Genomic DNA, 17,888 nt, shown 5'->3' on the forward strand with positions numbered 1-17,888 from the left:
GCTTTCTCAAAAAATAAGAGCTTTTTTTGCATTGCGGAATGGGCCCGGGATGTACTATCATAATTTCTTTTAAATGAAAGTTCCATTTAATCAAAAAAAAAAACATTTAATCTGGGCCCAAGAAAGGTCTTCACTTTTCATAACAGTTTGGGAAAACGACGGCCAACGACATGGTTTGATAATTAATACATCCATTAAGGACATTTTCAGCATTAACAATTGTTCTTAGCATGTCCTTGAAGGATATTAATTATCAAAACACGTTCTAGGCCGTCATTTTCCCTATTGGGTCTTTTGGATTGGGCCTATCCGTCGTGGCAGAGACGGATGTATGTTGGGGCATATAGAGGCTACGGCCTCCGCGTTGTTTCAGGGTTTTTTTAAAAATTAAATTTAAAAATTAGTATTTGTTAAGAACACCTAGATATAATACTTTGTATGGAGTGTTGTTTAGACATTTGAAATGCTTTAAAATGTGTTCGTTTTGGTCTCAAAACTCAATTTCTCTCTCCTCATACGGTCTCTTATAAGTTTTTCTTCCATTATTAATCTCATTTTTCTTTTTCTTTTTTCTCTCTCTCTCCACTCATTAACCAAAAAACTTTCCTCAAAACTTAAGCCAAATAAACTACGGAGTATAAGATTTTCGAAACTTGAAATTCTGGTTAGGCCCCACGTTTAACTCTACAACAAAATCATGATGTCGAGGCAGTCAAAACTGCCCCAAAAAGAGACCTAATGGGGCATTTTAGCTATTGGGGCAAAATATGCAAGTGCCGCTTGTAACGGTGCAGCAATAGCTTTATGCGGCACTTTTACAAGCCTCAATAGTTCTTTTACCCGGCATACGAAAGTGCTTAGTAAACCATCATATTAAGGCAGTTTCTGGTGCATCGATAGATTATTGGATAGGAGTACTAACCATGGTTAATTATATATCGAGGCACTTTGAAGTGCAGGGACAGCTTAGTTTATGTGGCGTTTATCAATGCCTTTGTAGCTTTGGTTATGCGGCACTTCTAACTGCCCCAAAAGAATCCTTTATTTAAAAAATAAATAAATTCCTTCTCCATGTTATATCCACGTTTCCAACAACATTGGCAATGTTATATGGATCACCATAAGCCACACTTTACATATCAACATAATACACAAACTAACTTTGAACATATGCATCAATAAGATCACCATATGCTAGGATACAAGAATAAAATTTCAATGAACTTGTCATTCAAATTGTACAAAAAGCTGTCCAACTCCTTGTCTTAACATATTAAACGAAAAAGGTTCTAACAAAACTTTTACAAGAATTCATGCCAAGTGACACAAGTAATACCAGCATATGAACAAAATGAAGTTGCAAAACAAGGTTGACAAATCCTTTCCCAGCAAGCCATCTCCATCGTCCAAAGCCTGAATTGGAAAAACAAGGACATACTTACCTAAGAATCTGTAGAAGTAAAGAGCTGAAGTAAATTTAAAAAGTGGGAATCTGGAGAAAATAAAGAAGATGATCAAAGAATTCCAATCAAACACAGAGATGAGAGTTGCTTACCCAAAATCCATAGTTTCATGTGATACCTGTTTGAAATATAAGAACATCTTTAGATACAAAACAAATAATTTCACAATAGAGAACTTAAATACTCCAGAGAAACTAACTAGTCTAACTGTACAGGAACTGGGTATGTTATAGTGGACTTATTACTCACCATTAGCACTTTCAATAGAATTTGGTACTCTGTAGCCATGTATATGCACAACTTCCCCTAGACATTGTTCAAATGATTCAAAGAAAGGGAAAAAAAAGTGATTGAACAACTCATGTGACACATTAAGGCCATAATCTTCAAATGAGTCAAACTAAAAATCCATATGATATGTGAATGAACTAAGTAATTCAAGACCAATTAAGCCAATTAGTCCAAGTACCAACTACAATTTTAGCAGTACACAAACATAGAAAACTACAATTTCAATGCTTAAAAAGTTGAAGCTGCAATTCCACACCAAATATCTATAGAGAGAAGAGAGACATTACCAAAATATAGTCCTCAATCAATTAAGTTTTCTCACCTGAAAAATCGAAAAAGCTTTTTGGGCAAAAGAACTTTGTGACCATGCAACTTTTTCTGACTGTATGGCAATTACAGGGTGTGCAATGCACTGGCCCTTTAGGAAAGGCCAACACAATGAGCCTGTAGAGTGGTCTCATGCCTATCTAATTAATCAAGGCCTTAACTTTACCCCCGCAAAAAACCAAATGAATGCCACAAACGCTTGCACTGATCTTGTTACTTGGAATAGTTTAGCACTAAATCAACACTAGCAAAAAATAGTCCCCGTACTTAGCAAGAACAAAAGCAGAACCAGACAATAAAATTCAAAGAGATAAGCACTTGTGAGTTTGTCATTTACCTGGTTCATTAAGGGGCTAAACAATAGCCGCATCATCCATATATACTTCCTTCCTGCGGCTAATACGAATTAGGCTGTACATCGATTTGTCCTGTATTACGAATTGTTGGGGCCATCACCTATAACATGTTAATGAATAAAGCATAACACAAAGTTGAGGTATAAGAATATTCCAAAAACTGAAAGGAATCAGCAGTAATAAAGTAATAGAAAATATAAAAATCAACCGTTTGAAACAGCAAGAGAAAGCTACACAACTAAATGAGAATGTAACCATGCATCGCTCCTTGCAAAAGCAAAGAAGACAAGTATCTACTTCTGCAAACTCCTCCCACATACTAGAATTCTGCTTGAAGAAACTTTTTCTTTTGATTAATCACATCAACAAAGGATCTGACCACCACCAGCCATGCCCACCACTTCATCCACGCCGATCAACCTAAACCAGTGGATTGAAACCAAAATTAAATTTTGTTTTGTTTTTTTCCAAACCAAACCCAGATTTGGTTCGACTTTTTCCGAACCAAACCCATACCAAAAATTACAAAGCAATAAAAAAAAACCCAAATTTCTGAGTATACCTTCAACGAAGAAAAGGAGATAGAGAGTAAATGTTCTGACCAATTTCAGTTCGATTATGATTGAAACTTCGACGACGATGATCGGAACTTCGACACTACGCCAGATCTACCTCGCCTTCGCCATCTTAGCCACCCCTCAAGCTTTCGATTTTGAAACTGGAACATGAGAGAGAGAGAGAGAGAGAGAGAGAGAGAGAGAGAGAGAGAGATTACCAGTGGCAAAGACGGGGTGGGAATGACGACTGAAGTGACTGAACCCTAATTGAGCGGATATTTTCATGGGTCGGGGGGGGGGGGGGGGGGGGGGGGGGGAACACATAAACGACGCGGGAGAATGAAATTCCAATTTCCCTCCAACTCTCCAAGCTTTTGAGGCACACCGGAGTGACGTGTTTGATGAGTTGTAAAAACTGCCCTAATATACAAACCTTTTGGGGCACTAAAACCAGCCCTATCATATTAAAAGTAAAAAATAATAATTCAAAAATCTGCTATTAAGTTGGACTGCCCCATTAGGTTAACAAAATAAGGCACTTTCTAAGGGAATGCCTCGTCAAGTATTTGATAAGGCAGTTTTGTAAAAGTGCCCTTTAAAAAGTGCCTCAAAATCTTCTTTTTGTTTCCATTCTTGTACCATGGGTTCAGGTTAGTTCAGCTTATTTTTTTTATTGAGGTCAAGTTTAGACTCTCTAAGCGTCAATGGCATATACATACGAGCCTGGAATAGGACCAGGGTAAGCCTGATGACCGGGGTGGAGCTACGTGGTGGGGAGAGTGGAACGTGCCATTCCGTTTTGAAAATATAAAAAAAAAAAATTTGCAGAGAAATATGTTAAATCTTAAAATATGAGAAAATTTCTCAAAGAGAACTTTGGCGGAGTTGGTTAAATTTTGTGTCATGTCTCAGACCTGGAAAACGCGTGTTTGATTCCCCCAAGGATCAATTTTTTTTCTCTCTTTGATCCTGTTTTTCTCTTTGGGATCAGCAGTTTCTCTTTGGGAAACTATCAGCGCTCTGTCACTGTAAATTTTTGCATAAACATTTTTTTTTTTTTTTTGCATAAACTTTTTTTTGATCTAATTTTTTTTGAATAAACTCCCACAAGGTATTTTTCACTAATTGGATAGGCAAGTGACCAATTTGAACATTAATTTTTTTACCAAGTTTAGTACGATTTTTACTGCATGTTTCTTTACGAATATTGGTGTGTGTGAATGGACATATAAAATACATTCACGAATATGTTGATTTCCATATCTTTATGAATAAGTTACGTATTACACCTTTTTTAAAACTAAGAGTGAAAGAGGGATTCCTCATTGCTTCTGACACTCCTAAAACTTTTCAATTTAGCCATTCGAAACTTGTCACTTTCCAACCCATAATTTTTTCTTTAGACTAATGTGTACGACTAGGTATTTACGAGTATGAAAAAAAAAACTAATACCTTGTAAAAATAATGTAAAAATTGCAATTTAGAGAATGGTTGATTTGGATTGAGAAAAATTAGTATTATATTATTTCAAAAAAAAAATCCACAGTAAAACCTAATTTTATGGCTTTCTACAATTAATTTTCTTACTCATTTTTTTTCACACAACATGTAACTAGATTTCCATTGAACGGTGCCACCCCCGTGACCGAATCCTGGCTCCACCACTGCCTAATGATATATTCCATACTCATCACGTTTCTTCGTAATTTCTCCCATCTATTTTGGAAATTTATACAAAACCTGTTGGTTTACAGATAATGGCTTATATTATTCCTGTGTTATATCGAGGTTACAATTAATGATGTTATTTTCTTACTCATGGGTTATTTTAACTTCTTCTTTTTTAGGGTAATGCGGGGTCCTGGGCCAAATTGCGCGCACGGCGCATCTCGGACTAGTCCCGACTCGCGACAGTCCCTCCTCCCACAATCGTTTCAACTTGTCATTACATGAAATAAAGGGCAGTTATATGCCTAGGAGAACTAGTACATTTGGTGATAAATAGGTTTCCTGGCCAGGTGTGGTCGGTTTCGTAGTAGCTTCCTATGATTAGGTTATGTCTGGACTGGTTGAAGAGGAAAGAAAAGAAGTTAAATGAAAGGAAAAAGGAAGTGAGATACTAGAAATTCAAAAGTAAATATTGGTCAATTTTTCTCTGCTTGGGTTTGAGTCAAATTTAGAGGGATCCAAACTTTTCCCTATTTCTGGGGGAAATTTTAACTCCGGGTTATACCTTTCCCCTCACATAACATGTGGGGCCCAAATGTTATGTGAGGGAACAAAATATACTCCCGGTGTACTAAATAATTACCTTATTTCTCATTTCAACAATAACAAAAAAAGCTTCGCCCTCGGGGGGTGGGGGGGTTTTAGGACGAATTGTTGTGCCTTCTCCCACGAGTGATTATTCAGTACTCTTGGAGCCCCACCATGTGGAATTCCACGGGCTTTTTCCACCACATATTTGTAGGAGCCACACCGCACACTTAGTGATAGAACCCACAAAATATTGTAGAGAAGACTCCCGGAGCACCTCTTATGGGGTCCTCCAGCAACTAGTAATATTAATTATGTCTCTATCTCTTGGTTTGTGATATGTCCAAGTCGTTTTTGTTGTGGCAGCCAAATGAAGTTATACATGTGACCAATTCTCGTCAAACTCTTAGAGTTCGGGTGAACAAGTAGAGGAGGGAGTCTGTGCCGGAGGTGGACGATCCTGACCATGTTGTTGGCGGCAGTGAGAAATTCATCCATCGACAGTCTTTCCTCAGGAAGGTGGCTAATTGAAAAGAGAGAGAGAATAATACCAAAGTTTTCATCGCATCAGGATTGACTGCGGATTCAAGCGCGCCATAGCACACTAATTGTTATGTTGTACAACGTTTACTATTCTTTTCTATATATATTCGTATAAAAATTTAGGCATTACTGGCCATGCATTTCTTAATTTCTGAGTGTTGCTACAGGTACCGAAATTGGGGGACCGAAATCGGACCGACGGCCGCCGGCGGGCCGTCTCCGGCCACCGGACGGCCGATCCGAGCCGTCCAAAAATTCTAAAAAAAAAAACCGAGGGGGCCCACGCGGGAATCAACGTCATCCGAGGTGTGTAGGGTGCTTGATCGGAGCACCCCTTTTCGTGTGTATATGTAAATTTTACATATACACACGAAAAGGGGTGCTCCGATCAAGCACCCTACACACCTCGGATGACGTTGATTCCCGCGTGGGCCCCCTCGGTTTTTTTTTTTAGAATTTTTGGACGGCTCGGATCGGCCGTCCGGTGGCCGGAGACGGCCCGCCGGCGGCCGTCGGTCCGATTTCGGTCCCCCAATTTCGGTACCTGTAGCATTTTTGTTTCTTAATTGCTCATTAATTGTTATGTTCCGATCCCTTTTTTCCATTTCCGATAGTCTTTTGACTCTCATATGCCAATCTTTCTCCACACTTTCTCGAGTCAATATTTGTGGCCTCCAAGTGAGGAAGGCTAGTACGTAGTTCCCAGGTGTAAGTATATGTGGGAACTTTCTACCTTGTGCAGGTAATTAATTCAAGAGATTCTTTATGGCCTAGCTCATTATTCATTTTATGTCTTGTCCAGCTTGCGCTCCTCCCCTAATTTCAGAGCCTTGAAGTTAACAGCCGGATAAATCCACCCAGCGACCCCAATGTTTTGAATGTTTGACTTTCGTGAAATTCGAATATACGACCTTATGGAAGACAAGCACTTATTTACTCTCTCCGCACTTTCTCAAGTCAAAATCTGCATTATTGAGGACCCATGCTTTGAACCCGCATGACGCCAAAATCTTTTGAATCACATGCAGTCAAACAGCGGAGGCAGGTTAGTTGGGGAAAAAAATATTACATTCAATAGGTATTAGTATATATTTAACCTCACAAATATTGCTTCAAGAATCCTACTAGTTATTAAACTTGTATTATTTGCTCCTTTTTTTGTTGATAAGGTTTTTATTTTTATTTTTATTTTTATTTTATTTTATTAAAACTCAACAAATGGTATATCGAGACGACCAAACTCCATATTCAAGGGCGAAACTTGAAACACAGATCGAGCAGGTCAAAAGAAAATAAAAACGAACGTACTATTCAACTGTTAACTCTATTAATTTGGCTAAAAGTCTTGATAAGGTTGTTGCTTCATGAAGCGTAGCCCATTCAACTGTTATATACGGAGAAATAACGACAAGAAGTAGAACTATATATTGTACATGTTCTTTGCCAGTACTACTATTCTTTATGTATAATAGTAGTACATTTTGGTAGTCATTCTGATGAAACTTTATATAGTACTTGTATATATATATTAGAGAGTTAGGAAGTCTTTGCTGCTATAGTTACGAGTCTTTGTGGTTAAGTTACGGTGAGTTTTTATCCTCTCCAAATCGAAATCGTAACTAAAGAGGCTATGACAGATTGTGTAGGTCGGTACCATAGAAAAATAAAGTTGTGCATTTTTGAATTTAGTTACAAATTTTTCTGCTTCATTTAATTTATCATCTTTTTCGTGATGTAATTCTGTTGTCCACTATTGTGATTTTTTCTTAGTAATAAGAGTTTTCGTGATATCAATAACGTTTGGTTTTGGATGGTCTGTGTAATACAAATTTAGTTGCAAATCTTTAGTTCTCTCTTTTGCTGCCTACGAGTGGGAAAAGGCGAAAGAAAATTGTAATTCGCAGCGATAGGACTTTTTTTTAACCTAGTAGTTTATTGAAGAAGTGCCTTAACCAGTTGAACATTGCCTCTCTGCCCATAACTTCCTGACTCTTTCCTACCCTTCTTCTGGACTTGAATAATATTTTAAGCTTTAGAGCAGCCTCTTCTGACCAGTAAAAAAAAAATCAGTATTAGAAGAGGAATGCTACATATATTACACATTTTCACTACACCATCCACTACATTTTTTATGGAACTCATTTTGGGTCACACAAAAAATACATAAAAATATTCATAAATTTTAAAATAATATTTTAGGAGGCCCTGCAAAAAATTAACTTTAACCGGTATCAGTAAGTATTATTTCTAAATTTATAGGAGTAAAAATACTCAACTGCGCAGTTTCGAACATACAAACTCAGAAATAATATTTATCGATACCCGTTAGAGCTGATTTTTTACGAGGCCCCCTAAAATATTATTTTAAAATTTATAAATATTTTTCTGTATTTTTTGTTAGACTCAAAATGAGTCTCATAAAGAATACAGTGGATGGTGTAGTAAAAGTGTGTAATGTATGTAGCGTTCCTGGTATTAGAACTTGAAGAATGAGTATGGAGAATTAAAATACAATATAATGTCTGTATCACTACGTAACTGTCCTGTCAAATTCCGTCACCTGAAACAGAACGTACTCTGGCTCCATCCTGCTTGCTTTGTTTATTACTTAACAGCCACGGTATTTGACCAGTACCGCCTTCTAGACATATTTGTCCTCCCAGTAAAACCATGGGGCGTTCGGAAGACGGAAAGCGCTGCACCTTGCATCTCACCGTCTAAAAGTGTTTTGAACGTTCCAAATTTTAGAAAAAAAATTCCAGTTCTCCGGAAAAGTTTTTTTTATTTTAAATTTAAACCATTGATTGTTAAGACGGACGAACATGATCAAGCACTGCAACTTACAGCGCGTTAGGGGCGCTGCAGGATCCCAAGGTCCGGGGCATTTCCGCTAAGCATTAAGTTATGAACTACTTCATGTAGTTCATAAAACGTCAAATAGTTTCTACTAAACTATAAGCTATAGAAAATGTGTTGAGTTAGTAGAATAAAATATATTGAATGTTTTAGTTTAGTACGAACAACTTCACAAAAATCTTGAGTTACAATGCAAATTTTTTAATGAAAACGGGGCCCAATACTGCGTTTTGTCTTGCTAGCTACTACCATAATTAATTGCTTGACAAATTTTTTTTTATTAATCTCTGAAAAGGGAACAAAAGTTAAAGGGAATAAAAACAAACAAGAGCTATCCGAGACCCAAAAAAGACGTTGGCAAGTTTAGATCGGAAGGGACAGTCGAAATTTTGACCATTCAAAGCTACAATCAAAAGTTTAAATTTGCTCAGAGACTTTTCTCGCAAAGAATTTGTGACCAGATCTGAACCATTATTTTTACATTGTGTGGCCCTAGAATGACTGTTTCCTCTTGACCAAAAGCTTGGACCAGAGAGAGGATCCGAACCCATTGCAAAAATTAGTTAAAAAAAGGTCCAATTAATGACAACGACGTCATGGAGAGTACTTTTAGACCACCGTTGTCTAACATGGAGTCCAACTGTTGAATGGAAGGGCGTTGCGGTTGCATCACCAGAAACAAATAGATCATCACTGGGAAGATAACGGAAATTCTAGGATCACACCCACTTGTACACCCATATACACACCTACACATACAAGTGTGTGCACTACAGTGTGTGTGGGGCCCATACACTTGTGTGTGTGGGTGTGTATATGGGTGTGCAAGTGGGTGTGGAGGTAGCACAACTCAAAAAATAATTGAGGACTTTTGCATGCATGCTTTGCTGCCCATATTATATTCGCCTCAAGTTCTAGAAGAGGCATTCTAGTAGTCATTGTTTTTCTAGATTTTTTTGGTTACGTAGATTGACTAGTTATCTGCATAACTATTAATTTTACCAACAAAAAAAAAAAAGAAAAAAAAAGAAAGAGGCCATCTAGCTAATTCAGTCCTCGTATTCCCCATACTATTGGCAAATTGCTAAGTGGTTCGAGTCCCCGAAACACACAACCACCAATGGGTCTGGATTCTCTCTCATAGTTATTGTGAAATTTTGAACATTTGATCATAATCAAAGAGTCTCTTTTGTAGGACCTATATTAATGAGATTGTCCAATGAGTATATGTGAATTGTTAGTTATATTGGGTTCTTGAAATTAATCTAGGAGTACTTTGGATTATTACTTTATAGCATGCTTTTAATTTGATTCTCAAATTAATTAATGGTATTTGCAAATGATTGTAACATACTTATAATTAATTATCTTTAGAATTTTTATTATTTATTGTAATCTAAACACAAGACTAAATTTATTTCGCTGTTACAATCACAACCCATTAATTTATCCCTTAATAGAGCTAGCCAACATAGTACCACATTAAAATATACTACAAGTCAAATAAATGCAGCCTAGCTCGCTGTATCCCTCTACCATTCCTCACGCATCCCTCCCACATTCTTAAATATTTATTTGGCGTGTCGACCACGTATCCACCCGTATCAATTTGCACATCAATCTTACATATATACATACATATTCGGAAAAATTTATTTTGGAATCAGTCGAGATGCACGTAAGCTGGTCCGGACATCCATTGCTGGCTTTGGGCTAAGGCCCAAGAGGCGTGGGCCTTAAGCCCCCAAAAATGTCAAAAAAATAGGGCCTCCACTTATTTTTAGGACCTAGTATATATGTGTTGTTTTAGGGACCAATTTTAAACTCAATAAGACATTTTATACTTAAGCCCCAATGACCCAGAAAAATGGAACACGGAATGCATGAAAAAACAAAAGAAAAAAAACAAAAAGGAGAGTAAAAGGTACATTTTATACTTAAGCCGCAATGGCCCAAAAAAATGAAACACGGAATGCATGAAAAAACAAAAAAAAAAAAACAAAAAGGAGGAGTAAAAGGTTACGGGATCGCCAAAAATCTATGGGGCCTTTCAAAATTATTCAGTGTGGTGGGTTATGGATGCATCTTTTTGCTCCCTTAAACGCTACTACACCGGTACTTCTTATTACAAACAAATATTATATCTGAATTAAAATTATTCAGTGTGATTGACTTTTTATTTGATTTTCGTTTATAATTATTAAGGGCCTCACTTTCGAAGATCGTCTTAGGTATCCAAAATCTCATAGCGGGCCATGCGGACATCCGGTCGCAGATAATATCCGCTAGGAAGCTCACCATTCTTGAACTAGCCCTACGTCGTTGATTTTTCCAAACATATTAAAACAATTACATTCCACTTTTCCCTTTCCTTAAAACAGTATAAAAAAGGGTCCGTCACCTTTCTCCCATTCATTCCTAACCTCCAAACAAAACAACACATTCTCTCTATCTCTTCATTACTAACACTACTAAACCACCACCAGCTTCCAAAAATGGTGGGTCAGGTCACCAACGAGCCCATCGACGGAACCTACAACCGGGCCAAGGAAATCAAGCAATTCGAAGACACCAAATCCGGCGTCAAAGGCCTCGTCGACTCTGGCGCGACGAAGATCCCGAAGTTCTTCGTCCACCCACCGGAGACCGTGCCAACGTCGCCGCGACCGGACGCAGCCGTTGGGCTCGAGCTCCCCTCGATAGACTTCTCGGGGGCGGAGAGCGCGGGGGGCGAGAGGCGGAGGGAGGTGGTGGAGGAGATACGGAAGGCGGCGTCGACGTGGGGTTTTTTCAGGATGGTGAACCACGGGGTGCCGGTCGAGGCTATGGACGCGATGCTGGAAGCCACTAGAAGGTTCCACGAGCAGGCGACGGAGGAGAAGAAAGCGTTGTACTCCGGTGATGGGAGGCTGAAGGTGAGGTTTACTAGTAATGTGCCCACGCGTGAGTCGGAAGTCGGTTGCTGGAGGGATATCTTGACTTGTGTTTTCCAAGATGATAACTTGGATCCTCAGATTCTTCCTCCTGTTTGCAGGTATAAACCCAAAATTCTCCAATTTTATGGTTTAATTTCATTCATTCTTTCACTAACCAAACATAAGCAGCTGTCACCCACCAGCAGGAACGGATGCTTAGTGGGCCACTTGTTAATTATAATAATGTAAATTAATTTTTTTAATTAACCACAATAAGATCGTACACAATTAAAATAAGCATGCATTACAAAATATTAAAGTTTATAACACATACTTTTAATTAAATTCTGTAAAAATGAGTATAAAAATCTCAGACAAAATTTTTAGAGTATGTTTTACGTGGACACCGACAAGTATGATCGAGATAGTTTTATTAATGACATTATTTTAAAATATTATCTTAGACGGTTAAAAATAAATACAATTAGGAAAGAATCATTCCAAATAGATAAACAGTTCGGAAAACCAACTATAAATGCACCATATATATGACGAAATTGAAACATAAAACTAATTTTGTAGATAAGTTTTCGAAATCTATGCAAATGTACGTATATGTATAGCTGCACATTTTCATAATTATGCTAAATATATGAAAATACATGTGCCCCACGTCAGTCACTACGAAGACAAACAAAAAATTAGTATTAACCATGATTGGTCTTTGCAATTTTTGTATTTTCAAATTATAAATAATCCATAACTCTTAAATCTTACACGTATTTTTGTCACCTTGCATGTTTGATTTTTCTGCACAAATATTACAGTATGCCCTACAGCGTTTTTCAATTCTCCACGTGTTATCACGCACGCATGGTGGGGGGTTGAATTATTCACTGTCGTTGAATAATTTTTCCGCAGCATGCGCTGAATAATTTTCCCACGGGTAGACGTTGACCCACCTGGTCACCGTTGGACGTACTATTTCTTTAATGTCTGTGGGTCCACGTTTGTATGTGGGCCACCGTTGCACTATTCCGTCTTCCAATGTCTACCGTATCTCTGAAAAGACAAATCAGCTTCTAAAGATGGATTTGAAAATTAATCCACAACTACAACATAAAAATTACTCCCTCCTTACCAAATTCTTTATCCGATCCGCAAAACGGAGTGTTAAAAATAATACAACTTTTGCAAGAAAAAATCAAAAAATTTTCAACAACTTACTAGATATCAATGAGTACTTTTAATTTGTGAAAAAAGTTTAAATTTTTTCTTGAAAAAATTGCATTATTTTTATACTCCGTTTTGCAGACCGAATAAAGAATTTGGAACGGAGGGAGTAGTAGTATTAAAAAAAAAAATCCTGTTGTTTTTTCCATACTCAAATTTTAATCGTATTTGTTAGTTTTACATCAAATATTTGTGGATTATTGATTCGTCTCAACGAAAGGAGTTGAAAAAGAAAAAAATTTATAACTTTTATCCTAATAATTTTTGAAATATTCAAGAAAAAATACAAAAAATATTTGGGTAAAAGTTAATATAATTTTTTACTTTTCTAATTCTCTTTCGTCAAGACAAACTAATACTACACCAAAGCTTGTCGCAAAACTAGTAAATACGAAACAAATTTGAATAAAGACAAACCAAAAAGACCAGTAGTCTTTTTTTGGGAAACTAGGCCTAAGAATTTTTACTATTTATATACAAGACGATATTGTTAGATTGGAATTCTTAATTGCAAATATCTCTCACATCATCCGAATTTCTGCAAAAAATTCCAAGGTTAAACCTTTTTCCAGATTGCTAACAGAATTAGAAATAAAATTCTTTTACTCGTCTAATAAATTAGTAAAATTCTGAGATGCAGAAAAGAGGCGCAAGACTATGTGAAGCACATGATCAAACTGAGGGAGACAATGGCTGAGTTACTCTCAGAGGCATTAGGGTTAACCAGTGACTACCTTTCAAATATCGAGTGCATGAAAAGTGAAGCCATGGCATGCCTCTACTACCCATTTTGCCCTCAGCCGAACCTCACCATGGGCAACGCCAAACATTCAGACACAACTTTTCTAACAGTTTTGCTCCAAGATCACAAAATTGGTGGTCTCCAGATTCTGCACCAAAATGAATGGGTTGACGTCCCTCCGGTCCATGGAACCCTCATTGCCAACATCGGGGATCTTATGCAGGTTAGTACAGTACGCTACTCTATTTTGATCGATGACAAATGTTTTTACGCATTAGTCACTCATTTATCTTTTCTCTAATTCGTTGTTGTTTTTGTGCATTCTATCTGTTCAGATAATTTCGAACGACAAGTTCAAGAGCGTGGAGCACAGAGTGCTGGCTCAACCGATAGGACCCAGGCTCTCGGTTGCGTGTTTCTTCCACCCCGGCAGCAATGCGGTTTCTAAGCCGTTTGGACCCATAAAGGAGCTTCTATCGGAGGAGAATCCCCCTCTTTACAGAGAATTCCTAGTCCATGAATACATTACCTATTACAAGCTCAACTATGGACTAATTGCCTCTGCCCTTCCTCACTACAGACTGTGAATTGAATGACTCCGATGGCCTGGCCGGCTCGTGATGTATTTGTATTTCCAACTGAATAACAAAATAGTATCATGCTCTAATATTGTTCTTCATTAAGAGTTACAATTTGATGGCTGTTCCATTACCCATGAGATATAATTTCACTACCGTTACTTGTATAAGAGCAGTGCAGAAGTATAATGAATAAATTGAGGAAGAACACAGCGCGTTTTCAAATTCTTGCAGTGTCCATAATTTGGCATTCTTTCTTTATGAAACAGTATGGCATTTCTTACCTTTCATATCGAAATGCCCAGAACTATAGCCTGCAATACCATTCTAGATGAATTTTCACAGAGATAATGTTTATAGAAAAGAAAAGAAATATTCATACGAATCGATCAAAGTAGAGACACATTTAGTTATTTAAAAGACACACTTAGATTTGCCCCTAGAACAAAACAACTCCACAACTTCCACAGGCATAACATGTCTTTAACATCACTGAAACGCAAGAACACAGAACTCGGCCACAGAAAATGTCACAAAACACTCAAAAGATAGGCTCAATTGCATAGCACACACCCTTTTGAGTATCCTATGCATCTTTCAAGGACTTGGCTACCATCAAGTCCTTGAGCCAAGTATTTATAATCCTATTCACTAGGGGAGATATAGCCCTGTATCGCGGTGGAGTGCCGTCTGCCAGAACCTTACTTATCGGCCCATAAACTTTATAATGGTTCTTTTCACTTGGAAAGAGAAGACATGAACACGATATCCTTGGACCAACCGTTCCAGCAAGAACTCTGTGCTCCACGCTATTGAGCTTGTCATTAGTAACTAGCTGCAAAATTCAAAATTCCAAAAAGAAAGGAGTTTAAAGTTTTGATTAAGTCAGGGGATCTGTTTTTCAAGATTTACCTGCAGGAAATCGCCTATGTTAATGACAAAAGCACCCTCCATAGGGGTGACATTTACCACCCATGCATTTATCCTTGTGAAGAACTTGGAGGCCACCAATGTTATCTTTTTGTTACGTACATTGACTAGTTATCTGCATAACTTACTAATTTAACAAAAGAAGGAAAAAAACGGCCATCTAATTCAGTCCTCTTATTCCCCATACTATTGCCAAATTGCTAAGTGATTCGAGTCTCCAAACACACAATCACCGATGGGTCTAGATTCTCTCCCGTAGTCGTGAAATTTTAAACATTTGGTCACAATAAGAGAGTCTCTTTTGTAGGACCTACGTTAATGAGATAGCTCCAGCAATTGTCCGGTGAGTAAATGTGGATTGTTATGTCAATCTGTTGATTATATTGGGTTCTTGAAATCTAGGACTTTGGGTTATTACTTTAACTGATTCTTCAAATTAATGGTATTTGCAAAAATGAAAATAAGTGTTTTTCGATTTTGTAAGTAAACTCGTTCCAAGACATGTAAAACTGGGACCGAAAGTAATATTGTGTGGAAAAACTAATTAATTTAAGCTTATATGGAGTAAAATGTATGGATCCCTCGTGAGTCCATTTTTCTGAATCTGCCACTAATTGGGATACGATTGTAAAATACTTATAATTTATATTTAGAATTTTTATTATTGATTGTAATCCAAACACAAGGCTAAATTTATATCGCCGTTACAATATTCGAACACAAGTAGATCTAGTAATCAGAACATTATAACGGATTTGGAAGTAACGAAAGCATGCATTATGGTCTCCATTCTTTTGCTTCTAGCTTGGTGTCCCTTCTTTTGATGGAATAATTACAGAAATTGCTGGTAGCGTATGCATATAGAGATGGAAGCACAAATATTAATTTTATGGTGAAAGAGAGAAAAAGTCATGGGAGGTAAAGGTTTCTTTTTAAATCGACCCAATTAATGAGAAATTTGATTTTGAATTGTTTGAATTATGAAATTTTTAGAGTTAATAATTATAGTAGTTCATATATGACACTTATCATATAGTATACCAAAATAAATCTACCCAAATTGACTTTGAAGGTTGAATTCAATTGTTTTTTGCGTAGAAAAGTTCCTCTTGATTGTTTAACGAATCAGGCAGAACTTGCCTAATTACGTGTAGGATGGAGATTGATATACTGTTCTACGTACATCTGAACCAACCTCCCGTGCCCTTTGGATCAAACATGAACGGTCCAGATTTACAGAAACTGCGGATTGGGGGTTTGAAGAAAAACAAATATGAAGCTTCATTCCTCAGCAAAGTGTTCGTTTCTTTTTTGCCATGTTACATTCGATTGGTTGTAGATGATGGAAAAAACAACAGTAATAGAATGACATTTCACCATAATCTTTGGGCAGGAGGCTTCGGTCATACTACGGCTCGGGCACTCACTCTCTCTCTTGAGCTTGAAAGAGAGACCTAGGTGTCAAGGGCGCTCACAACATATAACAAGTGAAAAAAGAAACCCAGTGTGTGACTTCCATTTAGATTAGTAGGGGTGAGTTCACTTGGGTCTGGCACTTTCAGGTGGGCTAAAAAAGAGCTTCCTGAAGGTGCTATCCTATAAGCAGAAGCAAATGAAGATCTAGAGCGAGTCTTCCTTGACGAGGCTCCGGCTGGTAGGCGAGGAATAAAAAGGCGAAGTAAGTTCATTCTTTCTTGCATTATAGATAAGGTAAAGAAATTTGGGAGCTTACTGCAGAAGGTTATAAAGAGTCTCGCCGGCACTGTGATGAATAGAGCTTAGAAATTAGAATAGCTTCCCCCACCTACGGGTCGGGGTTTAACACTTGGATTTAGAAAAGAAAGGCTAAGTTTATAAATATGTATATAAGTTTGAAAATTGAGCTCCCTTATTATATAGATGTAAATATCCAGCCGTATGTATGTATTCTTAAATACGAGTATTTATTTGGAATTAGTTGAGATGCGCGCAAGCCTGTAACGATCCGCCTCAACTGACCTGCTAACCATTATTTTAAATGCTAAGTACAAAGAAAATGGACAAAGAATTGACCCTTAAAGTGTACATGAACGGCTCAGATGCACTGCACACTGAATCTGAGCCGTTCATGTATACTTTAAGGGTCAATTCTTTGCCTATTTTCTTTGTCCTTAGCACTCCTCAAATTTTTGGGCTCAAAGTGTCTCCATGAATTTGTTTACACAATGCGACCGCTCTAAAACAGACTTATGAGTGCAATGTCGAATGTTATAAAAAATTTATTATGATTGAATCCTTTCCCAAAACCAATTGCTTTTAAAAGAGATGGTGGAAAAATGGTCCGAAAAGTAGTATCAGAGCCAGAAAGTTATGGGTTCAAGTCGCGGGAGTGTCATCGTGAGGGAGGGATTAATCGTTGGGCCCAAAGTGCCCTTATGAATTTGGTTACACAATGTCACTCCCTGCGACCGCTTTAAAAATAAACTTTGCAGGTGCAATGTCGAATGCAATAAAAAACTAAATTGAAACTCTTCCTAACATCAAATGATTTTAATTAAAAGAGACGGTAAAAAAGCGATCTGACAAATATTCCTACATCTTGCTGACAAATATTCCTACATCTTAGGCACACGGGACTCCTTTTTGGGTTCTCACACAAACTAGTCCGATCATACCGTTATAATAAAAAATAAAAAAAAAATTTACATACGTATGCGCTAGGAAGCGCGCCATTCTTGAACTAGCCCTACGTCGTTGATTTTTCTAAACATATTAAAACAATTACATTCCACTTTTCCCTTTCCTTAAAACAGTATAAAAAGGGGTCCGTCACCTTTCTCCCATAATCCCATTCATTCCAA

The 17,888-nt window shown here is 37.4% G+C and overlaps 1 protein-coding gene across 1 annotated transcript; it reads left to right on the forward strand.

The window, feature by feature from the left end:
• The first annotated feature begins 11,062 nt into the window (after positions 1-11,062).
• LOC131313050 (1-aminocyclopropane-1-carboxylate oxidase homolog 1-like) lies at positions 11,063-14,343 on the forward strand. The gene is made up of 3 exons (XM_058341111.1): positions 11,063-11,684; positions 13,439-13,763; positions 13,876-14,343. The coding sequence occupies exons 1-3, from the start codon at positions 11,146-11,148 to the stop codon at positions 14,125-14,127; spliced, it is 1,116 nt and encodes a 371-aa protein (XP_058197094.1). The 5' UTR covers positions 11,063-11,145; the 3' UTR covers positions 14,128-14,343.
• The last annotated feature ends 3,545 nt before the right edge of the window (positions 14,344-17,888 follow it).

This window comes from Rhododendron vialii, chromosome 13a (genome assembly GCF_030253575.1).
Source record: "Rhododendron vialii isolate Sample 1 chromosome 13a, ASM3025357v1".
Lineage (NCBI taxonomy): Eukaryota > Viridiplantae > Streptophyta > Magnoliopsida > Ericales > Ericaceae > Rhododendron > Rhododendron vialii.